The 14,389-nt window shown below is 39.1% G+C and overlaps 1 protein-coding gene across 1 annotated transcript; it reads left to right on the top strand.

Moving 5' to 3' along the window:
* Positions 1-7,310: 7,310 nt before the first annotated feature.
* Positions 7,311-14,363, top strand: LOC144535876 (DDB1- and CUL4-associated factor 7-like). Its single transcript, XM_078278625.1, has 7 exons — positions 7,311-7,790; positions 9,506-9,664; positions 11,249-11,360; positions 11,533-11,651; positions 11,808-12,017; positions 12,369-12,486; positions 13,471-14,363. Exons 1-7 carry the CDS (start codon positions 7,653-7,655, stop codon positions 13,641-13,643), a joined length of 1,029 nt encoding a protein of 342 aa, XP_078134751.1. The 5' UTR covers positions 7,311-7,652; the 3' UTR covers positions 13,644-14,363.
* Positions 14,364-14,389: the final 26 nt, after the last annotated feature.

Genomic DNA, 14,389 nt, shown 5'->3' with positions numbered 1-14,389 from the left:
GTACCGTGCGGCAGAGAAAACGTCATTTAACATATCATATGCAGATTATATCACAATAGCTACTTAACCAGTACTTCCAACACTTAACACATTAACTAATAGAATCTGCAGTGAGTCAGCTTGATTCTTTGTTTCTAACAGTGCAGACCAAGATTGGAAAAATGATCCTCAATGTCACTTGCATATTCAAATCATAATTCTCGTAAGATAAACAAATTGACCGCTTCATTATAAAAATCTTTCAAAAATAAGGTCGGATCCAAGAGGTAAGACTGCAATTACACAGATCGTGGCTTGTGATAAATAAGGTGGAGGAGACAACTGGAAATTAGCAAACCAGTTTGGATTTTTATTTTCCTCATAGGTTTTTATGTTTTCCTGTTTTATTTAAGTAGCCTACTGATCAAGGTGTCACTGCTGGTAAGAAATGTTGGTAACACTTTACTTGAAGGTATGTACATGACATGACACTGTCATGAACAAATGAGACTGTCATGACACATGAACCCTAACTCTAACCCTAAACATAACTTGTCATGACAAAAACCAAATGACACTTACTAAAAGAAGCGTTATGTCATAAACGTTTATGACTTGTTTATAATGTTTATGACACGTTCATGACAGTGTCATGTCACTCTTATGTAGATACCTTCAAGTGAAGTGTAACGGAAATGTTTCTCCAAGTGCATCCTCGCTCTCAGAATCTAACATTCAACTTCAGTGAGCCTTCAGTGGAACCGTTTGGACACTGTGAAGACAACATGGCAGGTATTATAGTCTGGGCTTCTCTCAGCGCTCTCTTCTCCCTGGTGGGATGTCCTGCATGTGTCGCTGTTCTCTGGGAACTGTTTCAGAGACACAAAGCAGGATCCTCCGTCTCCCCGAACGACTTCTTCATGCTCAACCTCACCATCATGGACTTGGTCTTCCTGTGTTTTGTCCCATTTGGGCTGTGTAACTTACTCCTGTGGAAAATCATGTCTGTTGAAATGCTGAGCAGCCTTCTGTACGCCTTGAACCTGGCTGGACGACCTCTTCTAACAGCGTGTATATGTCTGGACTGTTACCTGGCTGTGGTCCATCCTGTCACCTACCACACCAGGCAGAGTCTGACCCCCCTGTGATGTCTCCATCTTCTGGACTCTGAAGAAGTCCCTCCGTGCAGGTGAAGACCTCCACCACAGGAGGAAGAAGGCTCTTCAGATCATCAGCAACAGCATGGTCATGACCGTCACCTCGTACGTCTCTCCGGTGCTGGCATACATCCTGGGGGATCTGATTATCAGTGATGACAAAGAGTGTGAATGCTTTTTAGCAATACCGATCCTCATAACCACCAGTGCAGGGCGTGTGATCATGCCTCTGCTCTATTTGGGGAATCTGGGGAATTTGATGTGTGTGGTGTAACAGTTCAGCAGGTTCAGAAGGTTTGGTATGTGTGTCAATACTGTATATCTTTATCAAATCATCAATCCAGGAAGCCTCTGGTTTTAACCATTCGTGATTTATGGCTTTTTTCAATGCAGCCTTTAGAAATACCATAATTGAAATGCTATGTACGGTATTTACTTACACAAATATGCTACTTAACAGATGATGTAAATAACTTGAAGAAGAAGTAGAAGTGTCAGCAGATTTCAGGATGTAAGCATCATAATATGTAGCATCCAGATGGGTCATTTGACAATTGCTTACAATCTTAAACATATTAATAATGATGATGCTTTGTAAAAAAAAAAAAAAAAAAAAAGAGCTGTACAATTAGGTAATTATGTTGAACTCATCTCATCTGTATTCACACACACACACACACACACACACACACACACACACACACACACACACACACACACACACTTTATATACTTTATTTGATTCCACATTACAAGTCAAATTTCATTATGAATCAAATTTCCTGAATGATCCAACAGATTAAAACAGATTAGCACATTGTTATGAATTATACAATTCTAAGGGTACAGGAAACATCGCCTTTTCCAAATAAACATGCTTCCTATAGTTGCTGAGATTGAACAGTACTTTGCCAACTGTTTTAGATAGCCCCCCAATGCAAAGTCCATGGATCGCCAGTCTATGTACATGATCTAGACTACCAAACACTAGCTTGCATTTGTACCAATGTTCTCAATGGTAGATAACAATGACTGATATTTTAGAGTCTTAGAACAGTAAGAGTCCTCCATAAACAAGTCAAATGCACGTCACCTCAAAGAGTTTAACTGCAATTCCTAAAAAAAGTGTTTGCAGGTGACTTAAACCACGCAGATTGTACAGTAATGTGTTTAAAAATCTGCTCATCAGCCACGCAGGGAATCTGAGCAGCAATGAGGTCCACAAGTCTGTCAGGTCTGTCATATTAGTCTTTTAAATGATTTAAAGGACAACTGTTAATAATGTGGGCTCCTGACTCCAGGTGAGGTCATGCAACATGCAGAGGGGTGAATGGATGGAGGGAAACCACAGTGATGAGTTGTGTTTTGTAGGAAGAACCTGCAGACGTGCTTTTATACAGAAAGTAAGGATCTCCTCACTGATGGTGGCGTTGCTGTAGATAGCGTGTGGTACAGAGTGGTCCGGGCAGGGCAGTTTGATTACACATGATTAAAATTCTATTATTTTGCATTTCAGAACTGTTTTTAAGTACATATTAACAATGGAAAGCAATTCTTACCAGTGTATCTTGATTGGGAATCAAATGAATGCAAAGAAAGTGACTTTATGAACTTGATTTTAAGATTTGTATTTGTTTATTATATATTTAATCTAGTCACACATTTGAATTTAACAACAACTTTGAATGCACCACGAGACTGTAAATTACCTGTTTCATTGAACGCACCGTCTGTGTTTTTCCGACAACAGCAGCTGCAGATTGTTACATCCCGGTGTCGGAATCCTCTACAGTGAAATACAGTCACACTTTACACCGTTTAGCATTAGCTGTCAGCATTGTAACCGTGTTTAATCCAGCTACTAGCTAGCGGTAGGCTAACGTTAGCTGCTGTCGAGTATAGTGTTAACTAGCGTCACATGCAGCAATGTTTCTGATGCCTGTAACGTCTGTTTCAGAGCATCAGAGAGAAGTGCAGGCATATCAGTGGCACCAGAATGAGGCACCGAAATCCGCGTTGCTATTCCTGCAGCAGCAGGATGTGTTACGAGGAAGTACGGCAAAATAGTAGCCTGTTAGGCACGACGCAAAGCCGAGTCAAGTGAAAATAAATTAATAAATGGCGGCAGGCGATTGATACGATTTAAAAAATTAAAGCATTATGCTCAGCCCTTAATCGCATCGCGATTAACGCGTTAATGCTGACAGCCCTAATATAAATGTGAATCAGTGTCTGCTAAATTTGTGGGATCAATAAAGTTTGATCTTATCATATTCATTGTAAGAGCATCATGATAAAACACATGTAAAGTAATAGAATAGGACTAAATCACAACAAATGAAATTCATTTTACTGGTGAGATTACTGTAAAACATTGAAACAATGAGGCAAAAATCTGTCATTCAAGGAGAAAAAAACCAAACCGCACAACCTATATTTGTCTGTATTAGGTGTCTTGATTTAGACAAAGCTATTTTCTTATGACTACTCTTCTTAGAATCACTTGTAATCTGTTGGAAAATACACTTTTCCATCACACAAATGATTGTTTCTCCAGCATACATCTTCAGTAGCCCAGTATGCAAATGATGTTTGTTTATACATGAGCACAACTGTCATGAAAGATGACCTGCCCGCCTTCATCATTTACATTTGTAATATGATCATTGTACACGAGGAACCAAATTTAAATCTATCTTGGAAAAATAAGTCTTTGATTTTACAAAGTAATCCAGTTGATGTGCTTGTGTATAGCAGTAGGGCTTTGTTTCACATGTTTATTGGACATTTCATTACTTTTGTTAGATCACTGTCTCAGTCTGAGGTTTTAAATTATAGGAAATTATACACAGAAGCATATGTCTTCTAGACTACAATGCTGATGGTGTATTTTGTTCTAATGTGTTATATTCAAAGCCAATAAAACTGTTGTGTGTTTTACTCATTTAATTTTGTAGCCATAGTTCATGTACTGTTAGTTAAAACGTTTAGGGTTTCTTTCTATTTATTCTGATTAAAGTTCCAGTGCTGACTCTGAAGTATTCCTCAGAAACTTCCACCAGCTATCCCATCTATTAGGCATGCTGGGTGATGAAGTACCTCCAGGGGAATCCAGAACCACCTCTGGGTCTTCTGTGTTTACCTGTTCTCCACTATGGAGGAACTGCAGTTTTATCATCAATAATAATGAGAAAAACAAAATGAGTTCAACAGCTTTATTGTAAGTTTTACTTTGTGAGACATTTAACTATTGATTTCTAATCACAATATCAACATTCATTTACGTACACACATTCCCAAGCATACCTACAGCGACTTAAGTAGGGCTGCACAATATTAGGAAAATATGCAATATGCGATAACGTTGTTGAATATCTCTAAAACAATATGACTTGTGATAAATAGATATTAAAGTGTACTCAGTTCTTCTTTTCTGCATGCTCTCAGTATTCTAATAAATTATAACAAACTGCTTGTTGAATTTTAAACAAATGAAAGAAAATCATTTCCAACATTCTGTTATTGAACAAATTGAACATTAAAATAACCATAAAAGGCACCATTAAAAAAAAAAGAATTACAGTTACATTTTAAAGTGCAGTTTTCTACTGATTGAGTGTCTTTTGCAATATGTCGCAGCCTTTTTGCGATGTGTTTATTGCGCAAGTCGACATCGCAATGCCAATACAAAAAACGATTTATTGTGCAGCACTAGTCCTAAGAATGCAGATTTTAGTATATCAGAGAACTATGTTTTTTTTCAACGTTCTGTTTCTGTTAGGGCAAAACAAATCATTAATGCATATGACATAAAATGAACAACATACGTATATAAGTATGTAACATTAAATGAATAAAATCAAGGAAATAATCACATAAAATCATGTCAGATATAATACATCATAGGATAATGACTTATTCGAACGTTAAGTTTGAGGTTTATTTCAACTTTATAACATATCAGAGCTCAAAGTTAAAATGTTTTTTTTTTTTAGCTTCTACAGCACCTGAATATATCAGAGGGAGAAGCAGAAATTAGCAGATGATGCATGAATTATGACTTCCTGCAGCATCCAAGCCTGAAACAATTCAATTTGCCATGATTTTTTAGGTGGAGTATAGGCATGACAGCAGAGCCTAAACTGGAAGTAATGGTAATTGGTATAGCAGCAGTGCGTATGAAAGTATCGAGACTACTGATCAGGGGCCTCCCAATTGATATCAGAAGGACTGGAGGAAGGTAAGACAAGACTGTCATCACCAGGCTGTTGATGAGGGTCTGAATGGCTCTTTGCTTCTGCAGGTGGATGTTTTTTCTGCCAGGGTCAGACTTAGTGTATGGAGGATGAAAGAATCACAGATTACAATTATCACCATAGATATTATAAATGGCACAGTGGCAAACATGGTGTAGCAAAGCACAGCATTGTAAAAAAAAAGCCCAAATATATGTGCCCTTTTCAAGGTGTTGACATCCCTCTACATCAAATTCTTCCCAGACAGATGCGGATGTGGTGGAGTTGTTGGACAGATGCTCCGAACGAAGAAGTATCCCAAGCAACATTATAAAGCAGAGTAGTTTGGAGGATCAAAAACCTGAGCGACACAGATATACTATTTAAGAGCATGAAAAATAAATGATGCTGCTGTGTCTTGTTGCCTTGACCAAAGTGTCAAACATCTGTGGGAGCTGCTGCAGTTGTTTGACAATCAAGTACGTGAGCTGGTTTTGCAAATCACATATTTATGGAAAAGAGAAGACCGGCAGAGCACAGGACATTCAATTTGATTCCAATAGCATGGCTAAAAAGGGAAGAAAAACGACTAAAGATTTTATATTCATATACCATATACCAGAATAGGTGCCACCAGAAAGCAAAAAATAAAGTTGTAGGTCTTCCATACACCTGTCATATATTCTAATCTTGAGCTGAGTAAATATTGTAATGTCGACGTGAATGATTAAAGCCCTTACATGTCCATTAACCTCTGCTCATGAAAATTGATGCAAATATCATCAGAATTGGCAAACACTGTGGTATGGAAGCTCATTTATAAAAACCATGTGTGATGACCGGACAAGCAAATGTTGTTTTAACTTTTACCAGGTGGAAAAAACAAAGTGTGTGGCAGCATTAAAGGCAAATTAGATGTCAAAACTCAGTTTCTACAAATGTGCTATCATTGCTAATGAATTACCCTACACGTATTGCTGAGAGGAACAATAGTTGCTTTTATGTGCACTGTTGGCATTGGCAACATCACTAATGTGCTTATGGTGCATGCAAACACATTGACCATCCTACAAACATTTCAGTAGAAGGGTCAAATCACAGCTAAATGTAGGGAGGGTCCCAATATACAGGCCAGAGGGTGGGAGAAATGGCCAAGTAAAACCTGATTTATATTTATAGATTCAAAAGAGATGTAAGTCTCAATTAAGGGAAAAACTGTGAACCTCAACATATCTGTGTACACAAAAGCAGCGTTTTCATAGCTGAGATTTTCAAAACATCTTCTCGAGTTTGGAACACAGCCTCTCTCATGCTGCCTTCATGTACTTCTCGTAAACTCCACGATTATTAAACTATTCTTCCGTGAAGTTGTTTATCAGAGGTGTATAAAGTACTAGAGACCCATACTTGAGTAAAAGTGCAAGTGCTCTATCAAAAAAGTGACTTGAGTAGAAGTAGAAGTGCTCTTTAAGCACAACACTTAAGTAGAAGTACTAAATATTTAGCGTACGTAACTAACGTACACACACAGTCTCCGTGCGTGAGGAATTCACAACAGTAACGAGTAACGATGCAGCACATAAAGAATAAGTAAAAGTGGAAGTAGGAGAAAAAAATGATACTCCAGTAGAGTACAGATACAGCTTTTTAGTACTTAAGTCGAGTAGTGAAGTAGTTCTACTTCGTTACTATACAGCTCTGTTGTTTATAAACTTAGAACTCGTTGGGCATTCAAGTTGTTGGCAGAAAAATCGCAAATACACTACAAAATTCATAATCTATTAACTATACGTCCCTTAAACCTCTCAGGAACTCGAGTATCAAACACATCTTTTCCCCCCAAAACTACTTGCTGGGCCGTTTTTTTAGCTTTGTCGAGACATATACGATATTCGTGCCACCCCATGAAGGTAGCACCAGCAGCCTCGATGACGCGAATCGTCGCATTATTTTTGTCCTCCTGTCGTCGCCATTGCTGCCTTATAGAACATCTTTCAGCAGCTGTGTGCGGTTAATTTGATACATGTAACTGTTTTTTTATTTGAAACGTGAAGCTTTTACCTCATGTAAAGCGTCTTGACTATATGGACTCAACATATACCGAGTTTACTAGCTAGCTACATCATAGGAATTAGCTACACAGCGTTAGCAGAGACAATAAGTTAACGTTAGCTAGCTAGCTAACTAACGTTAGCATAACGTTAGCTAGGTGGTTGTGTCTTGTTGACCTGCCGGTGATTAGCTAGTTCTCCATTAGAGGTTATTTGTAGACGTGTGGAAGATGTCGCTACACGGTAAACGTAAAGAAATCTACAAATACGAGGCGCCGTGGACAGTTTACGCCATGAACTGGAGTGTCCGGCCGGACAAACGGTTCCGCCTGGCGCTCGGTAGCTTTGTGGAGGAGTACAATAACAAGGTAACTTCATCAAGTCCCATGCTGATTTTTAATGACAGACATGACCAGATTAACGGATTGGAGGAGATGTACTTTATCAATGAAATGTAGAATATTCATTTGCAGTAGAAATCCCCCCTCCCCCTCTCTTACTCCAGGCCCCATGTCAAAGCCAAGTGAAAGTAACGGTTCACAGACCAACTAACGTTAGCTAGCCTAAGTTGTAAGGTGTTTCCACTTCCCATGGCACTGAACTAGCTAACTTGTGTATTGTAAATATTAGTTTAAGCACACATTGGAGACCAGATAGTTCTGCTTCATCCTCCTCATCATAGTTGTAAGCATTAACACACGCTTTGTTTTAAGCTCTCTTGAGGGACATTTCAAGCGCTTTTGGGGGTCCTCTGGTAGCCACGGGGCTTGGGTTGGGCATCGTTTGGATTTTAACGATTCTGATTCCAATATCGATTTTTCCTTTTGATTCCGATTCTTTGAGGGGTGGAGTTGAAACGGGTCACATGCTTATTTCACAAATAAGAGGAAAGTTTTATTTTGATCCAATGGTGTGTTGCAGTTTTACCGGGCTTTTTCAACGTAAAATAAAGCCACACTAGAACGCCGCTTACTGTGCTCCAAGGCTGCAACACAACAAGCGCCTGGCCGCTACAGAAACCAAAACTTGCTCATGTGGAACCCATGATCAGATTTGAAACCAAATCCTGTAAACGATTCCAAACGATTCCAATAAAGAAACGATTCCATTGGAATCATAATTTCTGAACCAATTCCAAGTAGGAATTGGTTCTCGATGCCCAACCCTACACGGGGCCCTAAGCAGCCACCTTGTTCACTTATGTGTCAGGCTGGTTCTGATGATGCCTATAATGAGACTATTTAGAGTGTATTACATTATTAAAAAAACTGCCTGTGCGTTTATAAAATATTTTGTGATGATTGTAGGGAGCAGTTTGCCCTCATTTGAGAATAACAACATGAATGTTAAGACATTTTCTATTGCAATGGAGGAAGTGAGTTGCAGACATTTGATAACAGGTTAGTGGTTTAATACAGTGGTTCCCAAAGTGGGGTCGGGGGACCCCAGGGGTGCTTGAGGAGGTTCCAGGGGGTCCCCAGCAAAAAGGGGAATCATTTATTTTCACTAAAATTCCTTATAAGTAACTCAATGACAGAATGTTTGACTATTTTGGTCATCTAATTTGTGTAAGTTTGTGGCTAATTCACGTGAAAATGTTTGGGAACCACTGGTTTAATAAATCCTTGAGTTTTTTTTAATTTCCCCTGAATGTTCTTTTATCTTCTTAATTTGTCCTTTTTTTTTATTTCATCTTGCATTACTGGAATTGATTGTATCAGTTTTTTAGTTGTGCACTTCTTAACCTGGGCTTTGAAAAGTGCTCTATTTATAAAGATTATTATATATAAATCAGGACTGGTATGTATGTTTAAAAACTATCGTAGTATAGAGTATTTAATTGCACAAGCGGAAACTGGACATATGGTGGTATTACAAAGAATTGGGAAATATGACATGATAATGAAAATGTTCGGGTTGAATGTTGGAGTGGAAATTGATATAATGTATCCCTAACTGGATTATCCCATCCGAGGATCCCTAGAATCATCACCACCTGTCACACCTGACTGACTGTACTGTTTCTCCGCTCAGTAACGCTACACTGACTCACTCAAGGTGAGTTATTGTTTTTTTTTCACAGGTTCAGATAGTTGGTCTGGAGGAGGAGAACTCAGAGTTTGTGTGTCGAAACACTTTCGACCATCCCTACCCCACCACCAAGGTCATGTGGATTCCCGACAGCAAAGGAGCATACCCTGACCTGCTTGCCACCAGCGGAGACTACCTGAGAATCTGGAGGGTAAGAGGACTAGTCTGACCTGAACCAATGGTCTGTAGTCATAGAAATACATTCGGAAACCTTATAATATATAGTCACTACTATGTATTATATTCTGTATACTGTTTATCCACACTACAAGTTCAGGATGTACCATGTGGTGCTATCGTCCAGCTCATAAATAGAGCTAGGTTTATGGTCGACGTAGTGTCCCTGGCGCAAGGTTCACACACCAAAGAATGACTTCATAACGCCATTTGCGTCCAACGTGAAGGTTGCAAAAGTTGTCGCGCTGCTTGGTCGTGTGCCTCTTAAAGCTATAGTGGGTAGTTTCTGTCGCCCCCGTGAGGAATTCTAACAAATGACAACACCACTGTTGTTGCATCCACATGACACAAGCCTTCTATAATCAGGCACGTGCCCCCACCCCTCCTCCAAACAGTTGCTCGTAGCCAAGGAGGACACGAAGGATTAAAAAAAAAAACACGATGGACTTTTCAGAAGAGGTAATAATCTTCACTTGAGTTTCTGCGTGCAGAAGTCGCCGAACGACACCATGTTCTAAACGCAGCCATGCTGAGAAATACAGAGAGAGTTTTGTGAAGCTGATAGTCTTAATTAGCTTTGTATCAACTCATTTGGCAATGGCTTAAATGTAATGGACGTTCATTAATATAAAAAAAGTTAAGCACTAAAGCTTTAATGTTTAATATGTGCGCCTTCCATTTCAACATGGCTGGCTGGGAAGACTGGCCAAGCAGGTTCGCCTGTAGAAACAGCTGTATGATTCTTCATGTAGAGACCACAGGGAGTCAAATGGTCCTAAATCCATGGTAAGAGAGTCACCAAACTGGGAAAAGAAGAGGCATTTTGCCAGAGGGTGTGGAAAAACACGAGAGATCGATTTATCAAAGCTAAAAAAAAATGGACTCCTGGAAAGGGTGTTCGTAACATCGAGAGGCAGACAGTAATTTCGACTTGGAGGTAAGCGACGGTAACGTTAATAATTAGTACACAAATGCAATGTTATTCGGTACGTCTGTGTTTACCATGGATGTGTTTACTTCTGCTGCCAGTCAGCCTACTTTCCTTCACTTCCGCTCTCTACTTCTTCTCTACTACTTCTTGCTTATTCACAGATTATTTTGTTTGTATGCCGATCTACGGAGGCCCGTGCCATGGTGTCTTGCGCGAGTACAAACAAAGCTTAAGGCTCTCATATGCCACAGCATGAAACCAAAATGGTGTTTTGTTTTTCCTTTTCCTTTGAATTTTACATACAAACATTCTGGTATACATTGATACTCCTAATTCAAACATTTTTCGTTATCAGTAATGCTATAGAGGTGTCTTTTGAATTTTTTTATTGTCTAAAACTATGATGAATGTACGTCGTTATGAGTGCTTATGACGACTATAGTAAAGCCCATGATTGAAATCAGCTAGGATGCAATCCAATAGTTTTGCTAACATTCTTCTCTTTTTCCCATCATTTTTTATCCCATTTCTTAAACTTGAAAATGTAAGAAAAACTACGGTGGATGTGGTCTGTATGAACTCACTGATTGCACAAATATAGACAATAAAATGTGTTTCTACTGACAGGTGGGCGAAACAGAGACCCGACTGGAGTGCCTGCTCAACAATAACAAGAACTCTGACTTCTGTGCACCACTCACATCCTTTGACTGGAACGAGGTGGATCCAAACTTGTTAGGTAAAAATCTTAGTGCAGGGTTACCTCAGGGCAACATTATTGACTTGATTATTTTATTGGCAAATCCCTCATGAAAAAAAACTAGACAAATTATGAGCTTCACTGACATAAAGTCATTATTTGAAAATATTGATGACATTGTTTTTATGGTTTATGTATGTTTTCTGTGCAGGTACTTCCAGTATCGACACTACCTGTACGATCTGGGGGCTGGAGACTGGACAGGTGCTGGGCAGGGTCAACTTAGTGTCTGGTCATGTCAAGACCCAGCTCATTGCCCATGACAAAGAGGTAAATGTTATGACATGATGGATCAAACCTTCAAGAATGTTATTGTGTTTAAAAAAATAAATGGTACCCATAGATAATCTTAAGTAACTTTCCCATCTTCCATGTCAAATGCTCTTCACTTTGCTGTTCAGAACTCACTGTCTGGTTGCATTGCAGGTGTATGACATCTCTTTCAGCCGAGCGGGTGGAGGCAGGGATATGTTTGCCTCAGTGGGAGCGGACGGCTCGGTTCGCATGTTTGACCTACGTCATCTCGAACACAGCACTATCATCTATGAAGACCCCCAGCACCACCCACTGCTCCGGCTCTGCTGGAACAAGCAGGACCCCAACTACCTAGTCACCATGGCGATGGACAGCATGGAGGTTAGTGGTGCTCCTTCAATGTAAATATAAGGTGATTTGAAGTCCTGGGAAACATAATGGCTTGCATCATGTTCTGTTTTCTCTGTTGACCTAAAATACTTGATATGCTCATAAGCAGTCTACATGTTGAAACAGTACAGCGTAAAAAAACCCAAATTTGTTTGAGAATGGTAAAATGTTGTCTTTTTTTCTAAGATGGACATCTTTAAAAGTATAACTTTAAAATTTTAAAAAGGTTTTTTAAACTGAGAATGGACTTTTTACCAATTGGTCTTCATATTGAGCCTCACTCTTTCCTATTTTATTGGCCGTCAGTTAACGTCCGTACATTTCTTTTTTTCTTATCCTCAGGTGGTGATCTTAGACGTGCGTGTGCCCTGTACTCCGGTGGCCAGACTCAACAACCACAGGGCCTGTGTCAATGGAATCGCCTGGGCGCCGCACTCCTCCTGTCACATCTGCACAGCAGGTATGCAGGTTTTACCAAACACACAATTAGCAATATTCACACAGGGGTTTGTTTGCAGGTTGAGGGCTTTGTCTAAATATATTATTATTATTATTATTATTATTATTATTATTATATTGTTGCAGAATGAGAGGAAACATCTCAATTTGAGCTTGAACATCATTGCAGTAACTGACAATGAGCATGAGAGGGTGCCGTTCTTATCCCAAATATGAACTCAACAAAGCAGTGTGACAGTAAATACACAAGTTGGAGAAAGAGATTGGTGTATCTTTTGATACTACAATTAAGAGTGATTCATATTTTATCTTTAAGTTAATTTTTAAGTTCAGTGTCTCCTGCATTTTATTATAGTAGCCCCACCGCCTTGCCTGAAATGAAGACAGAAGAAGCAGAAGTGAACTGAATGATTACACATTACCACATCACCTACAGGGTTAAAAGAATCACTCAACAAAGGCCATACATTTAAGGACAGAGGCAACTGATGACGAGATGCATTAGGATCTGATTCAGCTAATGATGACAGATGAGCGATGACAGCAGATGTTTGCCTCGAGGTGATTAACCCGAGCAGAATGTGCAATGTTAAAGAAAAACGCCAGAGCTTACCACCTCCACTAACTAATTTCCTGGGGGGATTTCTGAAGTTAATCTCATATACCAGGATCATTTTGTCCAAAACAACCCTACAATACAGTCACATGCATAATAAATGCAATTGAATTCAGTCAACAGTTTGCACATTGCATTGGTCCTGCTGTACAATACACTGATGTGCTGTTTTGTGAGTATTTTGTCCCTTACTTGTTTCCCCTGGTCTTGCTTTGATGTTTTTGGGTCCTGCTGAATAAGAAAACATGGTGGAAAATAGTCAACCAGATTGAGGCCACTAACATGTAGTGTTTTAGGAACATAATTTTCTTCCTGTTTAAATAAGATAAATCAATTCACATCAAACATCCTCCCTTCCTCTCTGTCTAGCGGAGGACCACCAGGCTCTAATCTGGGACATCCAGCAGATGCCACGGGCCATTGAGGACCCTATACTGGCCTACACAGCCGAGGGAGAGATCAATAATGTCCAGTGGGCCACCACCCAGCCCGACTGGATTGCTATCTGCTACAACAACTGCCTGGAAATCCTCAGAGTCTGAGCTGCAATCATGAAGAAATAAGGCAACTCAAAAACTATCTGTTGGATATACAAGCTGTTTAAGAAGGAAAGAGCAATTTTCAGTTCATGCTCGTATTGGGTTCATGTTGATTCAGATTGTGTGTAAAGCTTTTTTCAACTGAGTGAGAAGGGAACTAGAGTACGTCAGCGCTTGACTTTGTGATACAATATCAAGACGTACTTTATCAGAAAACTCAGAGAGCCAAAACAAAAATGGTAACCAAGTCTCAAAAACTGTCATGTACAGACATGAACCAAGGTTCAATAGCCTTCAAGCTTTCAGCATGTTGTCTCAGACAAAAAGGCTCGTCAGTTACATGTTTTTATACGCTACATGGTGCATTGTATCTAAAGTTTTACTCATTACGACATCCTCAAGCATACATTTTTACGATGCAGCAAAAATGTAGTTTAGCCACATTTAAAAGTGGAATGAATGTGGTTAATGTGGATTTAAGTGTTCATATATTCAATTGTTTTTGTTTTTTTAAACCTATAAATATATGTATTTTATTCAACTGAACATCATTTGTGATATGATAAACATCTCTGTTGTGATAAATTCATTATATGTGCAACAATTTACTAGTATTAACCATGACCATAATGCAGATATTTTTTTTGTAATTTGTGCACCAATTATTTTATTCATATTACCATTTTATTTAATACATTAATAAACAGTCCCTCACAGTTCAAACCATTATACAGAAGTTTTATATTTAG

This window comes from Sander vitreus, chromosome 21 (assembly GCF_031162955.1).
Source record: "Sander vitreus isolate 19-12246 chromosome 21, sanVit1, whole genome shotgun sequence".
NCBI lineage: Eukaryota > Metazoa > Chordata > Actinopteri > Perciformes > Percidae > Sander > Sander vitreus.
The sequence above is the reverse complement of the archived record's forward strand: the minus strand, read 5'-3'. Positions and strand labels throughout refer to the sequence as shown.

What these genes read in the sequence shown, in the direction of transcription:
- LOC144535876 (XM_078278625.1), top strand. Translation starts at nt 7,653, where the DNA reads ATGTCGCTACACGGTAAACGTAAAGAAATCTACAAATACGAGGCGCCG. An exon ending in ACTACCTGAGAATCTGGAGG is followed by an intron (nt 9,665 to 11,248) that starts GTAAGAGGACTA and finishes TTCTACTGACAG; the next exon opens with GTGGGCGAAACAGAGACCCG. An exon ending in CTGTCACATCTGCACAGCAG is followed by an intron (nt 12,487 to 13,470) that starts GTATGCAGGTTT and finishes CTCTCTGTCTAG; the next exon opens with CGGAGGACCACCAGGCTCTA.